At 40.5% G+C, this 20,160-nt stretch overlaps 1 protein-coding gene across 2 annotated transcripts in view; it reads left to right on the top strand.

Annotated features, from left to right (window-relative positions):
- PIK3CG (phosphatidylinositol-4,5-bisphosphate 3-kinase catalytic subunit gamma) overlaps positions 1 to 19,041 on the top strand; it is a 67,273-nt gene extending 48,232 nt beyond the window's left edge. For both annotated transcript variants that reach the window (XM_075927028.1, XM_075927021.1), the window contains exons 7-11: positions 147 to 237; positions 6,235 to 6,365; positions 7,051 to 7,162; positions 8,216 to 8,373; positions 15,861 to 19,041. In XM_075927028.1, the coding sequence (XP_075783143.1) occupies positions 147 to 237; positions 6,235 to 6,365; positions 7,051 to 7,162; positions 8,216 to 8,373; positions 15,861 to 16,142 (774 nt within the window). In that variant the 3' untranslated portion in view covers positions 16,143 to 19,041. The remainder of the gene's footprint in view (positions 1 to 146; positions 238 to 6,234; positions 6,366 to 7,050; positions 7,163 to 8,215; positions 8,374 to 15,860) is intronic.
- Positions 19,042 to 20,160: the final 1,119 nt, after the last annotated feature.

Raw genomic sequence — 20,160 nt, forward strand, 5'->3', positions numbered from 1 at the left:
ATCATGTATTCATTCTGTCTCCATCTGTAAAAAGGGATAATACTACTGACCTGTCTCACATGGTTATGGACAGAGTTTATTAATTGTTTTCTAAAGTGCTCTTAAAGATGGATTTTTGTAAAAATGTATATTGTTTTTATGACTAGATTCTTCGAATTATGGAATCTATTTGGGAAGCAGAATCTCTGGACCTGTGTTTGTTGCCATATGGTTGCATTTCTACAGGAAATAAAATAGGTACAGTCTACTTTTTGAGATCAGTCTACTGCAGAATGTCCTGGTGGTAACAAATGACAAAAATGGTACATAAATTTTATATCGTATGTCTCTATGTAAGTCATGGCTCTAGGGTGAGTCTTACCTTTGACCCTGTCTTAGTCCCGTCCATGAACACCACTTTCAACTGATATGCCCAACGTCTGCACTTCCCTAAGTAGAATCATCACCTCTGTTTGCCCAATGAGTTTGGCTGCTGTTACATGTTTCCCCTTGGGAACTGTGAATAGTGTGAAAATGCAATGATACAAAACAGCTTCTTTAAGAAAAGCTTCAGAGGGGTAACCGAGTTAATTTGTAACAGAAAAAAATTAAAAAACAACAGACTAGTAGCACCTTAAAGACTAACAAAACACGTAGATGGAATTATGAGCTTTTGTGGGCACAGTCCACTTCTTCAGATGACAGGAGTGTTAGAAGTCCAGATCCAAGAATAATAAAGGAAGGAGGAAGGGGGAGAGAAGGAAAAAAAGAGAAAGAAAAGGAGAAAAACAAGGAGGGGAGGAAGAAAAAAGAGAAACAGTGAGTAGATAAGCTTCAGAGGAGTAGCCGAGTTAGTCTGTAACAGGAAAACCTTAATAACAAATAGTCTAGTAGCACCTTAAAGACTAAATAGTTACAAGATGCTGATAAGAACCATTAGCACCTTCTTTGTTGGGTTGGTGGGCTAATACATAGGATGTGGAAGGTAATGTGCAAGCCAGACAATGTCTTTATTCATACCATTTGCATAAGCGGGGCTCGACAAATAATGCAATCTACTCACTTGTGGCAAGTAGATTGCAACCTGGAAGAGCCCGGTTCAGGCGATCTGCGCATGCGCAGATTGCCGGACAGCACAGCTGGCAAGTGGGGCTCGCCGCAGTTCGGCGAGCCCTGTGCATAAGAATTAAACTTGTAAATGAAGTTAAGTTCCAATCCTTCTCTGTGTATTTGGCTTGTGGAATTTGCCTGAAACAAATTGGTAACTTGGAGATCAATTAATGAGTGTCCAGGTAGATTAAAGTGTTCTCCAGCAGGTTTTTGTGTATTGCCTTGTCGGGATATCTAATTTGTGTCCATTAATTCTTTCCTGTAGAGACTGTCCAGTTTGGCCAATATACGTGGTAGTGGGGCATTGTTGGCATTTGATGACATAGATCACTTTAGTGGGTGTGCAGTTAAATGAGCCTCTGATTTGGTGGCTGATGTGGTTGGGCCCAGTGATGAAATCGCTGATGTAGATCTGTGGGCAGAGTTGGCACCAGGGCTGATTGCAGGGGTGGGTTCCTGGATGATTATGATGGAGGTGTGTTGCATGGTTACTGGAAAGAATTTGTTTGAGGTAGGGGGTTGTCTGTAAGCGACGACTAGCCTTTCCCCCAAGGCCTCTGAGAGTGAGAGATCATTTTCCAGGATAGGGTACAGATTGTTGATAATGCGTTGGAGGGTGTGACAGACCGGGCTGTGTCTGGGCACAACTGAGGGCGTCCGCTCAGGGCGAATTGCTCAACTTCAGGGCTCCTTACAGCCCTCAGACTGGTGACCTCTCCAAACAGGCCACAAACCAGTCCCACAGAGCACGTCAGCCGCCTGCCTGAAGCCTCACAAGCAAAACCCCTCTGACACCCCAGCAATATCCATGCCCCAGATGGCCCCGGGCCTCACACACAGGTGGGGGGTCCTAGCACCCAATCCCACCTACCCCGAACAAGTTCTGTCCGGTTCCAAGAAACCAGCCACAGATCCTTGGTCAATTTACCCTTTGGACCTTACCCACAAATCACGCTGGGCCAGTCCTTTAGCATCTAACATCTAAAGGTTTATTATTACAATAAAGAAAAGCATGAGAGTAAGGTTGTTAAAGAATAGTACCTTACATGCATCGAATCTCCCAGTTCTCGATGCAGGCTCTAGCAGAGATGTTACAGCTGCTGGTTTAAAAGTTCTTGTTGCACATCCTAGGATCAGGATGGATCCACAGGTCTTTCGGGCTCTTCATCCCAGAGGCAGCATTGCAGGGATTGAAGTGCTGAGCTGAGAACAAAAATGGAGACCACCACATGGCCTATTTATACATCCTTCCTGGTCTCTTCTTGTGGCAGGTCACCTGGCAGGTCACCTGGTCCACCTTATTCCTGTGTTGCCTGCTGGTAGCCCTTAGGTATGAGTCACCACTCATTCTTTAGGTGTGTCCTTAGCCCATTGAGTGCCATTGTCCCACAGGGCCTCGCTGATTAGCATGTCCATAGGCCGGGCCCTGCCCAAAGCTCAACCACATGCAGGGAAATATTCAGTATCCATACAAGTACATGCTTATAATTGCACACCCAGACATTATACAAACACATGAACAGCGTACATAGGATTAGCAGACAGTGAGCTTCTATTCAACACCCCGCATGGCCCCCCTTTTATACCATTTTCTGGGGCCAACACCCCAACCTAATGGTGCAGCAGCGACCTGGCTGCTCCCCTCAAAATCCAGTAACATGACACCCCCAACACAAAATTGATGCAGGAAGTGATGCCAGTAACATCACTGAGGGCATCATAGGCCTCCCCATGCTTTGGCTCTGTTCTAACCCAATGGCAGAAACAACAGTACAGAGCTGAATGAGAATATGAGAACCCAGTGTGCCTAAAACAGGTTTCATTATTGCAAGGTCTGCCCTATTGACAACCATGTCCTTGCACTGCCTCACCAACCCAAGGTAGAACTTGGTAAAAACCACAGCTACTTGGATCTGCTTCTGCAGCATGATCCATAAGTGTGTTAGGTGATTTTGCCCCGAGCTGAAGAAAATAGTGAATTTATCCAGGCCAGCTCTGGCAACTCTCTGAACAACAATTAACACTGTGTGAATGCAGGTATTCTCACCCCAAATCATGTAGGCATTTTTGCATTTAGCCACGAAAACAAAATGGTGGCGTGCCTCAGTTTCCCGTCTCACACAGGACCTTCTGGCTGGAACCCTTTTTGTCCTGTAAGAAGTTCCAAGACCAGTTACAAGTGTTAACCATGAAATAGCAAGATTACAATGTCCCTTTACATACCGTCTGTCGTTTGGTACATCTCCAGACAGATTACATGGTATTTCCATAAGATCATGCACATTGTATACCTTTACATTTCTCTGCAACAATAATACATTGGTTACAAGAATTAACATCAGTAACAAGAACAATCCTCTATCAGGTATATATTGACATTCTCCATCATGCCCCTTCTCTGGCCCCATACCATTGCAGTTTTGGCCCTTCAGGCTCAAACTGCAAATCTTCTTTGCCAAATCAAGTCCTGACCCTCTCCCTTGTCCTCTGGGCTCCAGGCCTGAAACCTCTGGCCAGACCAAGACAAAGGGCTGGCTGGGCGTGACTCCCTGGCTCACAATGGCCCTGGAATTCTCCCCCTTCCTCCCAAGGCAGTGTTGTGTCCAACTTTGACATGGAGAAAATTTCAAAGGCCTCAACATCAGTATTGTTTGTTAAGCAACAGTGAGTGAGGCTTTCTAACGCTTAGTCTACTCTGGTGACTTTTGTGGGCACAGCTGTGTTACACAGGATGTGAAGAGGTGTGATCCCTTACTGACATAGCTGTGTCAGAAAAACTGCTTTTAATTACATCACTTGTTTCACTTGTGTGGATGGTTTCTTACTACTGCACTATAAAATGCAGCTTCACTGGTATAGCTACAGCCAGATGAACAGTGCTTTGCCACTACAGTTGTAACCAGTATAGCAATACTGGTAAAGAGATCCAAGTGCATGCAGACGTGGTCTAAAGCTTGATCTGCACATAAATTTTACCAACATAGCTGTGTTATTTAGGAGTGTGGTTGAAAAAAAACCCATATCTTTTACTGACGCAACTATGCCAGCAAAAACATCAGTGTAGATCATCATACTGGCATAAAGTTCTATATTTTGCAGTGATGTAGGTTATTCCATTTGAGGAATAGATTTAAGCTATGTTGGTTAAAAAAAAAAAAGATTTTGATGATATAAGATGAATCTCTAATATAGGGAATGCCAGTATAGCTACCCCGACAAACCCTTTTAAGTACAGACAAGGACTAAAGCAATTAACTTTGGTTTTCTGGAGACATGCAGAACTTCCCAGGACTAAGTTAACTTTTTACACCCACACAGTAGACAGTGCGGTAGTTAGCAAATAGATGTCCACATAATATTTACAGAAATAATACAGATATTTCCCACTTCTCACAATACGCTTTTTTCACCTTTCTCTTCCCCCTGCAACAGAAACTGCTCTATAGGAAAAGTGATATGAAAATAGTACTGCTAAAATTTAGAATTATCTAAAATATCTATGAAGTACTTTTTTTAAAAGCTAAAAGGCTACATCTACACTGCAGGCTTTTTGTGCAAGAACTATTTTGCACAAAAGGTCTTGAGCAAGAGCATGTCCACACTGCCATGTGCTTTTGCACAAGAGATGTGCTTTTGTTCAAGAGCATCCATGGCAGTGTAGACGCTCGCTTGTACAATAAAGCTCTGATGGCTATTTTAGCTATAGGATTTCTTGTGCAAGAAACCCCTGTTGTCCGTCCACACTGCCTTCTTGCGCAAGAGCTCTTATTCTTCGTGGGGAGAGGAATAACTCTTGCTCAAGAAGCCCTCTGTTTCAACAACGCCTTACTGTAAATTTACTTGTGCAAGAATGCGCGTGCAGTATAGACACTCTTCAAGTTTTTGCACAAGAACGGCTGTTCTGGCACAAGAAGCCTGCAGTGTAGACATAGCCAAAATGTGTGGAGGTAGAGAATATGTGATATTGCTGTATAAAGATTTCATCAGCATTCCTTTGTGATCACCTGCATTACTCAATCAAGACTTCATGATTTCTGAGCAAATGTTCCAAACTCCTGCTTATTAAAATGCAGTATAGTGTGGTCTAAAGGGTTTTTCTCTTTCTTGATACATACGTATTTTTAAAATCAGGAAATTATTATTCAAATTATATAAAATGAAAACAAATGAAATTAAACATGAATGATATGTGAAAATATTACTTGAAACATGTATTTTATCATTAACTATTAATATTAACATGTTTTCAAAATGTGCAACCTCTCCATTAGAACTTTTTTAAAAACGTATTTTCCAGAAAGTGTAAGACTGAATTCTAGCTTATAAATTTATACTAAAACTATCCAATAACATTAAAAAAGATTGTATGGGGAGGAAATCTGTCAGTTATTACAAGGTCCTTGAGCTCAGTTCATAACTTGCATTGCTCTTTATCCTTTATGGGTTCTTAGTAGGCTCACAATTTTTTTATTTCAAGAAAACATATTCTTTGGTACTTCCTAGATTCCCATTTCCTCTTTGTCCGTGTGATAGATCTAGAAATTGTATACTCTTCAATACTACAAAAAACGTCATTACCCTTCAGTCTGCTCATTGCCGTATGTTATCTTGAGTTAAACTAGTGTTCTTCAGTATGTGACTCTTTGGTGTTCCACTTTGAGGTCTCTTAGTGTGACTACAAGCCTCTTTCGAAAGAAGTTTTTTCGAAAGAATCTTTGAAAAAGTCGCTTTCGAAAGAGAGCGTCTAGACTGCAACTACTTTTTCAAAAAAGCGAACTGTTTTTTTGAAAGAGAGCACCCACACAGTCTGGATGCTCTCTTTCAAAAAAGCCCTGTTTGCATTCAAGAATGCCTTTTTTCGAAAGAAAGCATCCACTTTCGAAAGAAGGCGTTCTTCCTCGTAAAATGAGGTTTACTGCGGTCGGAAAAACCACCGCATTCTTTCAATTTAATTTCAAAAGAACAAGGAAGTTTTTTCGAAAAAAGGCCACTTTAAAAAAAAAAAAAAAAAAAAAACCCTGTATTCTAGACACACCCTTAGAGTGTATATTCTCTTGGACCAATATCCAGACAGTAATGGTTCAAATGTATATATTTTATTAAAGTGTTTAGAAAATAAAATTATTATTTCCTCGTCCTTTATAGGAATGATTGAAATTGTGAAAGATGCTACAACAATTGCCAAAATTCAGCAAAGCACAGTTGGCAATACAGGTGCATTTAAAGATGAAATACTAAATCAGTGGCTGAAAGAAAGATGTGTGATTGAAGAAAAGGTGAGTTCTTAGACATTTTGTATTGGATTATTAAAAGCATCTAAGTGGACTAAGAGCCCAAGTCTCATTAAAAGTCCCCAAAGTGTTCTATAATACCCACACTGTATTTTTGTTTGTTTGTTTGTTTGTAAATTGTTTTAAACTGGTTCACAGGTTTCATTAACATAGTTTGTCATTCATTTAAAAATAAATGTTATTGTGCATTGTAGCATAACAAGTACTATGATGTGTGTGGTAGTCATGTAAAAAAGGCAAAAGGAAATCAAACAGTCATAATCCAGAGTAACAATATGCTTTTTAAAATTTCTTTTGTTGATGGTGTTTGGAAGTGATGCATGTCAAACTAATTAAGGCAAGCACTATTAGGAAGACTGTAAAAGGCAGCCTAGTTTAGTGGCTAAGCATAAGAGTAGGAGCTAACTGGCTTTCATATGCATTTCTTGTGGTTTCGTGCAAACCATTAACCTTGTTGCCCATTTTTTTATTTTTTATTTTTGCTGCTGTAAAATTGGGATAACAATCTAAACAGAGCTCACAGATCTATTGTGGTACTTAATAAAGGTCTAATTTTACAAGCTGCTGAGTACAGTGTATAATCCCACTTATAATGCTTATATAGAGCTTTGAAAGTGAAGTGTTCTTATAAGCAATAGAATGTTCTTACTATTTGCTTGCTATTAATTAGTTTCAGAAAGCAGTGGAAAGATTTGTTTATTCTTGTGCTGGTTACTGTGTGGCAACGTTTGTACTTGGAATAGGAGACAGACACAATGACAACATTATGATTACAGAAACAGGTGAGTTTTTTTAATGTCTGACACTTAAAATAGGGACTTGGTACGTTTTATTAAATGTGTGCTTTAACAGATACTTAATTGATATTTATATCTTACTCGTTATTTATTTATTTATTATATCCTGGTACCTTTTATTTATTAACATTAGTGATTAAACTGCTTCACAGATATGTTAGACTGTACCGATTAGAAGTTAGGGTGGAAAAGTTTAATCATGCAACATCAATAAAAATGTTACCAAACCTATTTCACTGTATGGATTCTGACCTTTATTTCAGATGTTTTTCCAGTGTATTTTTTTAAATGGATGTAAAATCTGAAGACCAAAAAAATAAAACAGAATCACTAACTTTAGCACCCAAATTCTACCGTTAGTTACATGGATGAAATTATGGTTGGCCTTGGTGGGAATTGAATCTGTGTATCTGAGGGCAGAAATGGGCTGTTAATGAAATAGCTTGGTTTCCAATGAACAAAAGCTTTATATACTTATTAAAAAGATCCTTAGAATTAATAAATACAGAATATAGTGCATCTTTGTTGTAAATTTCTATATGATGGTTAAAAAAAGAACTACCTAAGGCATTGCATTATGAATTAAACTTTAAAGGAGTAATTTTTGTGCAACCATACTGGTTTTATCTCTTTTGTATTCTGGAGGGGAGGCACGTTTCCATAAGAATATGTAGTGATATGGATTTAAAGCACAAGTTTTCATGATACAACTTGTTTTTTATCAAATAACTTTTGATGTGTATGTTATAAGATCCTAATGGTAACAATGCAACAAAGAGAAATGGATTTAGATACAGCAAATCCATGCTTATTATGAGATGCAAAAGATAATTTTGAACAGAAAATATTTTGTTGAGAGGAATTATGCTGAATAAAAAGGAGAATAGATAGTCTGTTCTAGTAAACTAGAGTTATACAGTAAACTAATATAAGATAAACCCAAGAAAAAGTTGTTATCCTTAGTATTAGAAGTGCCAGTGGAAATATTTCTCTGCTCCTCGTTTTTTAGCCTAATCTTGAATTCTCTTCCTTATAAAGGAAATCTTTTTCATATTGACTTTGGCCATATTCTGGGGAATTACAAAAGCTTCCTCGGAATTAATAAGGAAAGAGTCCCTTTTGTGTTAACACCGGATTTTCTTTTTGTCATGGGAACTGCTGGAAAGAAGACAAGTCTGCATTTCCATAAATTTCAGGTAAGAGTCAGTCTTCTGATGTAAATTAGCTAGTGTTTTATCTTTTGAGAGAGGATGTGGACTTTCCCCCGCTGACCTTGGGCTCCATGCGGCGCTGCCACTTTCAAACACCATCTGGAGCCCAGGGTCTGGCCCCAAGCTCCACACGTCATTGCCAATTTAAAGTACTCCCTCCTCTCCCCCATCCCCCGCTGCCTCTTTCTAATAGAGGCAGTAAGGGGGAGGGGGAAAGCGACTAGTCAACTAGCATTTGCTTATCGGATAGTCGACTAGTACTTCACATCCCTAGTTGAGTCTTCTTTTGGCAGGGGGGTTGGATTCAATGACTTCCTAACGAGGTCTCTTCCAGCCCTATGATTCTAAGTGAGAAACAAAAAACCCCCAAAGCAAACACTCACTGAGATGGCCCCCAAATGAGGAGAAAGACACCCTCTGCATTCTCCTCACACAGCAGAGTCTTGGGGCGCCCAGGCTAGTAGATTTTGTGTGCTCCAGCCCACAATGGGCTGGAGCACCATTGCGGGTTCCCCAATACTGGGGGGAGCTCTGAGTCTTGGGGGCCAGATCTAGGCAAGCCAGGGGCTACATCTGGCCCCCGTGCCTGAGGTTCCACACCCCTGCTCTAAGTCATACGATCATTGTAGTATTTAAGGTGGTCAGTCTAATTTCCACTACTGCTAATAAGCAGATAAAAAGTAATACATCAGTTCATGTTCTCTTGAACTACAATCCTGATAGTATAAATGGGTTAATTATCTTTTCAAAATGTACAAGAGTGGGAGTTTGCAGAGAAAAGTTTCTATAATAACAAAAAAATGTAACTACATATGCATGCAGTTCTGCAGTATCACAGTACTGTCTCTAAATTTCTGTTCTGTCAGTTCTTTTAAATGGCTTTTTGCCTTTTAAAACAATTACAAAGCCAGTTAAAATAAGATGACAATGTCATATAAGATATCTTTCTATACTAAAGGGCTGTGTCTAGACTGCATCTCTTTTCCGTAAAAGGGATGCAAATTAGACATATCGAAATTGCAAATGAAGCGGGGATTTAAAACCCCCCGCTTCATTAGCATACAAATGGCTGCCGCTTTTTTCCGGCTCGGAGCTTTGCCGGAAAAAAGCGCCAGTCTAGACGCGGATCTTTCGGAAAATAAAGCCTTTTCCGAAAGATCCCTTATCCCTCTTAAAATAAGGGATAAGGGATCTTTCGGAAAAGGCTTTATTTTCCGAAAGATCCGCGTCTAGACTGGCGCTTTTTTCCGGGAAAGCTCCGAGACGGAAAAAAGCGGCAGCCATTTGTATGCTAATGAAGCGGGGGGGATTTAAATCCCCGCTTCATTTGCAATTGCAATATATCTAATTTGCATCCCTTTTACGGAAAAGGGATGCAGTCTAGACACAGCCAAGCTGTCTTTTTAGTTATACAGTTCCGTAAAAAACTGTGCAATATCTTTTTAATTTCAATAAGGCTAGTCACCATGGCCTTTTCAAATAGTGTTTCATTTGTTGTGACTGTTGATTTGCTTGCTAAGTATTAATGGGAAAGGTTCATTATTGATCCTTCATTAATTTTTAATATTTAACCTTATATTAATTTGGTATTCATCTGTACCGTGGTTTTATTTTTCAAAGGAATCTTCTGTAATATACTGCTCTGGTGTTTATTCCTCTTTAAAACTTCTGATTTTGTCCATCTGTTAATTGTTGAAGGCCATAGCCACAAATCATTTTGCAGATTTTAAAAAGGCTGTTAGTTAAAAAACAGTAGCAATGTTAAAGAGTGATGCAATATAACACACAGCTAGCTATTGCTCTTCCAAATGACATGGCAAACATTGTATAAACTTAGCAACAAATACCCATGGTACAATACTGAATTTTCTTAGTGATTTCTATCAGTCCTTAGCTTAAGCTTTGCATTTTGTATTTTCTGATAGTTATTTAGTGCTGTTACGATGCAAAAGGATATTAATTATTTCTTAAAACTCTATTTTGTCGAGTTCACTATTGACATTTCTCACAGGTCCTTTTTCATATATATGGAGACTCCACTAACATTTAATTTCAGGAGTTGTGAAACTAAAATTCTCTAAGAATCAGAGATTTGATTCCACTTTAATTTGTAGAAATCTTCATTAGCTTATTTCACTCCTAGCATTTTGCTTCACCCTCCAGACTTGATAATTAGATACTTGCAAATCCACAGTTATCTGCTTGGTTTTCACGGGTATTCACATCTGCAGATGTGGATATTCGCGGTTCATTTTTATGAACATCAGATGCAGATGTGAATTCAAAGTTCATATCTAGAACCCTGCAAGTTTGCAGATATCTGCTTTATACCTATGAGTATTGACATCCACAGAGGTCAGTGCAGATATCTGCAGAGCATTCTGTGAATACAGATGTAGATACAGATTTTGCATCTGTGCAGGGCTCTATTGATAATATGATGTTATTTTTCTAATTGTTGCCTGAACAACTTCCTCAAGAGCTACCCCATGGCTACCAAATAATAGATGATTTCCAGGAAAATGTGATGGGGAAAAATACAGCTACTCTTCATTTAAGAGTACTGATTTGTAAAAGAAACTATGTGTTGGAAAGAGGGGGCTTGTATAGGTGACTTTGAACAGTGAATATTAGAAAGATGCCAAAACTTCTATAGGACTAATATCTAACATAGCTTTGGGCCCTAAGAACTGTCATTTGTCCCTTTTGTATGTTTGAGGAGATTTTTTTTCTTTCTTCCATTATATGTGTTGTCTTCAGATCATTTAGCTTTATCGTGCCTGAAAGGATACCCTCAGATTCCTCAATGGTCATGTTCCTGAGGCAATCTTCTTCATGTCCTTGATGCATACATATGGCTGTTTTCACCTCTTCTCTGTCCCTCTTGAGAGAACAGATATCTGCATCCTTTGAGAGTGTCAATTCAAAACTCAGTTCAGATTATGTATAGACATAATTTAGTAAGTAGTTGCAGTCTCGGAAATCTTAGTGTCCTTAGACTAAATTTGACACCTGATGAAACAACTGTTTTTTATGACACCATTGTTCCTCTGTCCCTGGCACCAACAATAGTGACATATATTATCCAGGAGAAAATAGTCTCCCTGGATTTCTTTGATCTCAACAACTGATACAATTCTAAAAAGTGCTCACATTTTCTTCAAGAGGAAATAAATACACATTAGTTTTCGTGGCAAAATGTCCTTGTTTGAAATTAATATACAAAAGTGGAATTTTCTTGTTCCTGGTATCACAGTAAGACACTAATCCCCACAGTATTATAGTTAAATAAGTTTTCTATGATATACTCAACTCTGATTAACATAATTCACCCCCAGTTTTGTCAGCACTAAACCAACTAATCTTAGATTTGACTGAAGAATTTATTTGAAAATTTTACGCCAATTGAACAATAGATTTGGGAGAAGGTTTTTAAAAAAATTCTCACTGAAATAAGCTGGAACATCTTCCTTGCTTGTTTGACTGTTTTTATTTATGAAGTTGTGCTGGGATCTCTTCCTCCAACAGATTCAGGGAATGAAGGCAGGATTTTCCCCATTCATGGTCATGGTTTCATAATTAATGTTTATTTCTTAAAATGGTGTATTTCTCTCTCTCTTTCTCTCACTGGGTATGTCTACACTATGGAGAAAATCGATCCTCTGAAGGTATATCATTAGCATTTGATTTAATGGGTCTAATATAGACCCCCGGATTGAACGCCGAGGGAAGCCCCAACTGACATCCTGTACTCCCTTTTTCTGTGAGGAGTAAGGGAAGCTAACGGGAATATGTGCCTCCCACAGTGTAGATGCTGCAGTGGCTCAGCTTAAGGTAAGCTGAATCCAGCTTCGCATTTTGCGTAGCTGGATGACGTACCTTAAGCCGACCTGCCTGGTCTAATGTAGACCAGGCCACAGAGGACTAAAAAAACTAAACCTGATTTAAAATGAACATGCACTCCAATTGGATATTGATGGGATTTTGGAGAAATTTTCACTGAAATACTTTGATTGCTTAAGGATCTTAAAATGACTTAAAAATTTATAGGAAGTCTAATCTTAAAGATAACAAACACTTGGAAGCATAGAAATCACCATAAAATTTAACTTTTTGTTTGTTTGTTTGTTTGTTTGTTTGTTTGTTTGTTTTCAATTGCTTGGTTTTGTATTGATTTAATCATTGTTACTTTACAGGATTTTACTTCTAAACCTATTGGAATGTACTCTTTACTTTAACTCTAGCATTACCATGTTTTCTTGAATATGAAGCTTCATTTAATTAACTCGCTCAATTAGTTTTGAGAAACTTTTACTTTTAGAAATAGTTAACACAAAATTAAATAAAAAAAGAAAAATAAATTGTTTTCATTTACTAATTAGTCACTTTCCATTAAATAATCTTTTAATTCATTGTAAATGTACCGATCTAGACGAATTATTAGCCTTTCTAAAGGTTTTAAATGATGTACAAACATAAAGCAATAGTGATAGCAGAAAATATATTCTTACTCCAATAAGTTCAATTTGGCAGTAAAATACACACATGTATTTACATACACACAATGTGCTGCAGCAAAAATAGTGCAACTTAAAAATATAGAGCTAGTGAAAATGATAGCTAGCTATCAAGATAAAAATTGACAGTGTCCTCCATTAAACATGTAGTCATCACTGTAAAGCTTATTGATGTTTAAAAATAAATTCCCCCAGAAATTCTGATGAACTTACTACAAGGTGAGTTGGTTTGGGTCCTCCCATGATAAATGGAAATTCTACTGATTTTAGAGAAAGATGGTAAATTAATGAGGTTTCTGTCATTGTTACTGGCAATTATTATATACGAGGGAAATTAAGCTTTTTAGTGAAAAAGAGGATTTAAGTTTGATTAATGTATATAATATTCTTATAAAAATCACTTTAATTTTTGCCACTGACTCATAGTTCAATAGCTACTAATACATTCAGAGCAATGGATGGGGAAGAGCTTAATGGTTCTGGTTAAAATAAATAGTAGTAGGGTGACCACCTGTCCTGTTTTTAATGGGACAGTCCCATATTTAAACCATCTTTCAGCCATCCAGACTTTTTTAAAGAGACACACAAATTGTCCCGTTATTTTCAGCTCTAGCACTCCATCTGCTGATCAGTCGCAACAGCGAAGCCGCAGCAGCTTCCTCTTTGTGGCTAGCAGGTGAATGTGGCAAGTAGTGGTCAGCAGGTGGTGCTGTCAGGGAGAGTTCAGAGGCAGAAAGACATGCAGCCAGTAGGAAGGGAGGAGGGGGCAATAAAATGGCGGCAGTTCACCAGGGTTAACCCCTTGTGGTCCATTTCTGCTTTATTTACCTGTATGTCCGCAGGTACGGGTGATCGCAGCTCCCATTGGCCAGGAACAGTGACCTGTGGCCAATGGGATCTGCGATCACCCGTACCTGCAGAGGCGCAGGTAAGTACAGCAGTGTGGGGGCTCACTAGGGGCTGACCCTGGAGGACTGGATCCAGCCTGCGGGCTGATATTTGCCCACCCCTGCAGTAGGAAGGGAGGCAGCCTATTCAATAGCTATTGAACTATGGGTCAGTGGCAAAAATTAAAGAGATTATTGGAACAATATTATATACATTAATCAAACATAAAATTAAATCCTCTTTTCACTAAAAAGCTTAATTTCCCTAATAAGTAATAATTGCCAGTAACAATGACAGAAACCTCATTAATTTACCATGTGGGAGAGAGTTAAGTGTATGGGGGTGAGTGGGGTGAGTGTCACCTTTCCCCATGTGCACCTTAAAGCAGGGTTCCCCCTGGGAGTGGGGGGACATCTGCCAGCCCTTTCAGGCTGGCAGGTGGTGCTGCTCCAGCTGCGGCTCCTCTGTGAATGTGGTGGGGGGGGGGAGGCATGGCTCATCCCAGGGAGCTGGTGCTGCACTTTCCAGCCCCTCCACAGCCAGCAGTTATTGTGGGGGGGGGGGCGTCCGTCTCCCCAGATGACCAGCAAGCCTGCCCCCCCCAACAGCACCTTGGGGAGCATAGCCCCCTGCTGGCCTTTACTGTCCTTGAGGGATGGGGTTGCATGGTCCAGCCCCAGGGATGATTCCAAGGAGGTCACAGTTGGTGACTGGCAGGACTGGTGGCTGTTACCATTTAGGACAGGGGTGGGAAAATATCGTCCCGTGGGCCAAATCCAGTCTGTCAGAGTTAGCCGCTGGCAGGTTCCCACCATATTTACCTTCACCTGCCCCAGGAGAACCCAGAGGCGTGGCCTCCTCTAGCCCACTTGCCTGGTTCTGCTGCCCCCAGCCTGCTCATGGGGCTCTGCTCCTGGGGTTCCCTGACCATACATGGGGCGGCAGCTATTCCCAGGGTTCCCTGCCTCCAGCCACTTGGCCCTGTACGGGGCAGCAGCTGCTGCTCCCGGGGTTCCCCAGTTGCTGCTGTCCCATAGGGTGGCCGTCTTTCCCTGGGCTCTCTACCCCCAGGTCATTGATCCTGTGGACTGCCACTGACCAGACCAGCTCTGCTCCCTGCCACTCTCAGCCTCTGCGGCCAGGGCTCTCTGGTCTAGCAACATCTGTAGTCCAGCCAGACAATGGATGTTGCTGGACCACAGAGTTCTGGATGAGACCGGTTCAGCCTGTACTCGATTAGTGGGAGAAGAGTGGAGCACTCACTATCCCCGCTGTGCCTCTGCCTTTTAAATGTAGTGAGAGCCGTCCATGGGGCTCATACCACATTTAAAAGGCAGAAGTGCAACAATCGGGACTTGGTGTGAGCAGGGACTGCTCCAGTCCCCACTTGCGCCATTTCCCACTGTGCCTCTGCCCCCTCCCCCCCCACTCCTCCACCGTAGAGACAGTGCTGGGGGAAACAGGCTTTTAAGTTACAGGGGCAGCGGGGGTGGAGGGGAGCAACTAGTGAAGTAGTGACTCAATTACCCAATAAGCCTAGGCTTATCAGGTAGTCGACTAATTGCTTACATCCCTAGTGGAGGGGCAGGTAAATATAGTGGTAGTGGCTCACCAGGGAATAACTTTGGTGAGCCACCACTGTTTTATTGCCCACCCCTGGTTTAGGAGGAGTTTGTGAACAAATGGACTCACAGACAGATGCACAGACAAACAGATGCACATTTCTAAAATAGAGTGACAGATAATAACGCAGTGTGTCCTTTAATGGGGGCTCAGTCAACCTAATGTTATTTTATAAGTTTGTGCTGCATAGCTCTGATTAATTGCTGTTGAACTCACTTAAATCGGAGCAGTTTTACCAGGTGTCTCTTATTTGGCCAAGGGAAATATGGTCACCCTAAATAGTAGTGAAGTTAAGTGCCAACCTAGCTCAGACTTTTATAACCAATTTAACATAGTTGATTAATACTGAGTAATTCAGATTTAAGCAAGTTCCTTAATGAGCTTCCTAAAACTTATTTTGGTCTGAACAGTCAGTTAACAAAGACATTTTCTTTCCTCATGTAGGATATTTGTGTAAAGGCTTATCTAGCTCTTCGACATCACACAAACCTGCTGATCATTCTGTTTTCCATGATGCTAATGACTGGAATGCCCCAGTTAACCAGCAAAGAAGATATTGAATATATCCGGGAAGCCCTGACTGTAGGTAAAAATGAAGAAGATGCTAAAAAGCATTTCCTGGATCAGATTGAAGTTTGCAGAGATAAAGGCTGGACTGTACAGTTTAACTGGTTTCTACACCTTGTGCTTGGAATCAAACAAGGAGTAGAAAAACATTCTGCCTAATGTTGCTGTAAACTATAGCTATAACTATAGATCTAAATAAAAAGTTAACCAGTCTGGTCATAGGATCCGACTTTCCCTGTAGCCGGGGGTGCTCAACCCCACTACTCCCATCCTGACCCCCATTCCATCTCTTTTCCCAAATTCATGCACTGCCTCTTCTCTGCCTTGTCCCCAAGTGCACCATGTCTCTGCTCTATCACTTTCCTTCTGGAGCATCCCACACACCACAAAAGGGAGGCGTGGGTCAGCATAACTGCTGGTGGGTGAAAAGTGTGGGGGTAAAGAGAAGGCAGAGGGAGAGCTTGGCTGCTGGTGGGTCCTGAGCACCTGCTAATTTTCCCCCATCGATGCTTCAGATCTGGAGCACCCATGGAGTCAGCGTCTGTAATCTGGGTGTTTATTTACAGCTTACTAGTAATTGAACTGTCAGAGTTGCCTTTTTCAATTTAACAGTTTAAATGGGACTTCTAAAAATGGAAAACTGCTTTGCCTGGAACTGCAAGAGACTCAATCTGTTTCTTATAGAAACAGTTTTTCTGGAGTTGCTGACATTTGCAAAACACTGTTTTTTATTTGTTAATAGCTTTGCTGACGTGGCCTGCAATTGTCTCATTTGCCTGCATAGTAGACAAAGACAAAACAGGGAGTGGTGTATGATGTTAGCCTGGGAACTGAAATATGGGTGCCCTGTGACTATTTCCTTAATTATTCATTTTTGTCAGGCCCTTCAGGAGTCAAAGGGTGGTTTTTTTTTAATTTATTTTAAGTAACATGATTAGAAACGTTCCCGCAGAAAGTATATTACATCAGGAGCTCTTTATTACTAAACATTCTTCACCTTTATTCTTCTCCTTCATCTTTTCCTTACTTCCTTGTTCCTTCTCGACTCTCTTTCAGGCTTGGTCTAAGTTTAAAAATTACATTGACTTAGATCGATTGCTCAGGGCTGTGAACAATTTAATGCTGACCACCAACATAACCACAGTTAGGTCAATGGAAGAATTCTTCCATTGACCTACCTACCTTTTCTGAGAGATGGATTAACTATATTGATGGAGAAAACCCTTCTTTCGATGTAGAAAGCATCTCCACTACAGAGGCACAACCTCAGTAGCTGTATGTAAACATACCCTAAGTCTTTTAGCTCAGGTGACAACTATGGATTCCGCCATCTAGGACAATGTTTCTCAACCTTTTTGGGGTCAGGGCCCGTTTGTAAATGTTTATGGTTTGTTGTGATGCGGTTTTAGTCGGATCCAGCCCCTTGGGGGGTTTGGGTCCTGCCCAGCACTTACCCCACAGAGGTGGCTCCTGCAGCTCTTGTGCTGTGGGCATGGTTGGGTTTGGCTCCGGCTCTGGGTGTTGCAGCACCGCTCAGCTTTGGTCTTGCCTCCCTGACAGGGTCAAAGTTGTGTGAGTGGAGTTGTGACCTGGCTCACTGGTTGTAGTGCCACTCACTCAAGTTGGCCTACCCAGACTCCCATTCTCATGACTGGGCCAAACCTGAGTGGTGCTGGGACCCAGAAGGTGCAGTTCCTGGAGAAGGAAGGGAAGCGTAGTGGGACCAGAGCCACAGGAGCTGCCACACGACTCTGGAATATTCTGGTGACCCAATTTTGGGTACTGACCCATGGGTTGAGAAACCATGGTCTAGGGAGAACCTTGCATTACCTTTGGTATAGCTTCCTGAACCATGAAACCAAGGGCCTAACTGGCCATTCCACAGTAGTTCCCACACAACATCTCCTTTACCTTAAAGTTCCTGGGTTTGCTCTGATAATTTTCTTTTAAGTGTGAGTGTTTCAATTTGCATTTTTAAATTCTTTTTTTAAATTAATATCCAATCTATTATATTGACTCTTGAGGTATATATAGTTTTATTATTAAATGTCTGAAATTCTGCGTGTACATTAAAAGCTTTATAAAAATAATTTTCTTGTTCCTCAAAAGAATCTTCTCTAAGAACAAATGACATTTTACCAAAAGTTTAAGAAGCCCAAAGGTTATTTATTTCTCAGTGACATATTGTCAGGTTATACTAATTAGCAACAAAATATAATTATAAATTATGTATATTTTGCTATTTATAGTGTTTATTTTATTTCTAAAGTTCTTAATTGATTATTGAAAAGCTATTTTTGAAAGGAATTAGATTGTTTATTTTTAATTCCAGTATAAACTAAATCTAATGACAAGGAACTATTTTGGGGGAGGAGGAGCAAATGTTAGATATATTTTTAACTATATCTTTAGTAGCATGTCTGGAAATAATTAATTGATCCTATTTGTATAAGATAAAGCAAAACACAACTTAGACTGGAAACAAAATTAATGATATAAGTTATTAAAATACTCTCCCTGCTGATTAATTGATTTTACCAAAGAGAGAAGACAGCTTAGAGTATGGTTTATTTGCACTTGTGTCTATGTAATTGCTACTTTCATTACATACTGATATGGGATGTGCATTAAACTCAGATGATCAACTGGATTTGTTAATTTCGGTTATTGTTTGCATCCATAATTTTGCATTATTGCTCAGATTTTACTGAACTACTGAGTGTGTTCTTCAAGGATTTGTAAAAATGTACTGTAGTTGGTATCTTAATTATGAGATCTGTAGACGATTTTAAAAATGTAAGTGCTTAATTAGTTGCTCTCCACAAAGGTATTTTTGATGTATGAAATAAATTTGATAAGGAAGTAAAAAATGCTTAAATGTTAAGAAATCATTTTATCTTCTATCACATCATGACCCTGTGCATGCTGAGGTATAAAATGTATGAGACATATTGTATCTGTAACCTGATATTCTTAGATTTGTGCTCTATCATCCTGAAATGAATTGGCAGTTGTTTGATGGTAAATCATGCAATAAAAGGATTTTTTTTCAAAAATAGTCTTCTGTTTCTCCGATCATTATGTATGTAACTTCTTGAAGAAATGCTATTCAAAGTTCAGATTGGAGGAATTTTTTATTCTTCAGTCTAAAACTCCAAAAACAGCCCACACCACTCTCGTCATTCTAGTGACTTTGGAATTTTCTCTTTTGTTTAATATTGACAGTTTCATGATTATCTACCCTGAGGGCAAATTCCCATTTTCTAATGGGATTTTATAAACTTCAATTATGTTCTTTAAAGCTAACTTGATTTAAATGAAGCCCTTTGGCCTGTCTCTAGGGGAGTGCGGGGCCTGGGACCGATGTTCCCTCTAATCTTTTCCATCTGTGGATTTTTTCCATACATGTGCAGAATAATTTTTATGTGCACTGAGGCATATGCAAATGTGCACCACCAATAGAAACAAAAAACCTAGCTGTGGGCATTCTGCTATTAGCTAGGCAGCATTTCAGTTTCTCCTGAGCAACTGTATAATTGTACGATGGTGTATTCATGGGGTCCTGACCCAAAAGAACATGGGGAGGGGTCACTAGCCTGTTAGGGTATGTCTACACTACAAAGTTAATTCGAACTAACGGACGTTAGTTCGAATTAACTTTGATATGCGGTACACTAGCGCTCCACTAGTTCGAACTTAATTCGAACTAGCGGAGCGCTTAGTTCGAACTAGGTAAACCTCATTTTACGAGGACTAAGCCTAGTTCGAACTTACTAGTTCGAATTAAGGGCTGTGTAGCCCCTTAATTCGAACTAGTGGGAGGCTAGCCCTCCCCAGCTTTCCCTGGTGGCCACTCTGGCCAACACCAGGGAAACTCTATTGCCCCCCTCCCGACCCCGGACTCCTTAAATGGGCACGGGCTGGCTACGGTGCCCGTGCCAGGTGCAAGCCTGCCAGCACCCAGCCAGCAGACCCTGCACCTGGCACGGCTCGAGCCAGCCACCCGATGCCCCCCAGCCCTCCCCCTCTTTCCGGGACCAGGCTGGTGGCTCCCGGGAGCTTCCCAGGACCGCAGGAGACGGGCACCCGGCTGGTCCAGTGCAGACATCGTGGACCTCATCCACAACCTCCGCACTAGGCACAGGAAAGCGGCCATCTAGGGCAGGAGAGCTGCCAG

The sequence above is a fragment of the Pelodiscus sinensis genome, chromosome 1 (genome assembly GCF_049634645.1).
Source record: "Pelodiscus sinensis isolate JC-2024 chromosome 1, ASM4963464v1, whole genome shotgun sequence".
In the NCBI taxonomy this organism is placed as follows: Eukaryota; Metazoa; Chordata; order Testudines; family Trionychidae; genus Pelodiscus; species Pelodiscus sinensis.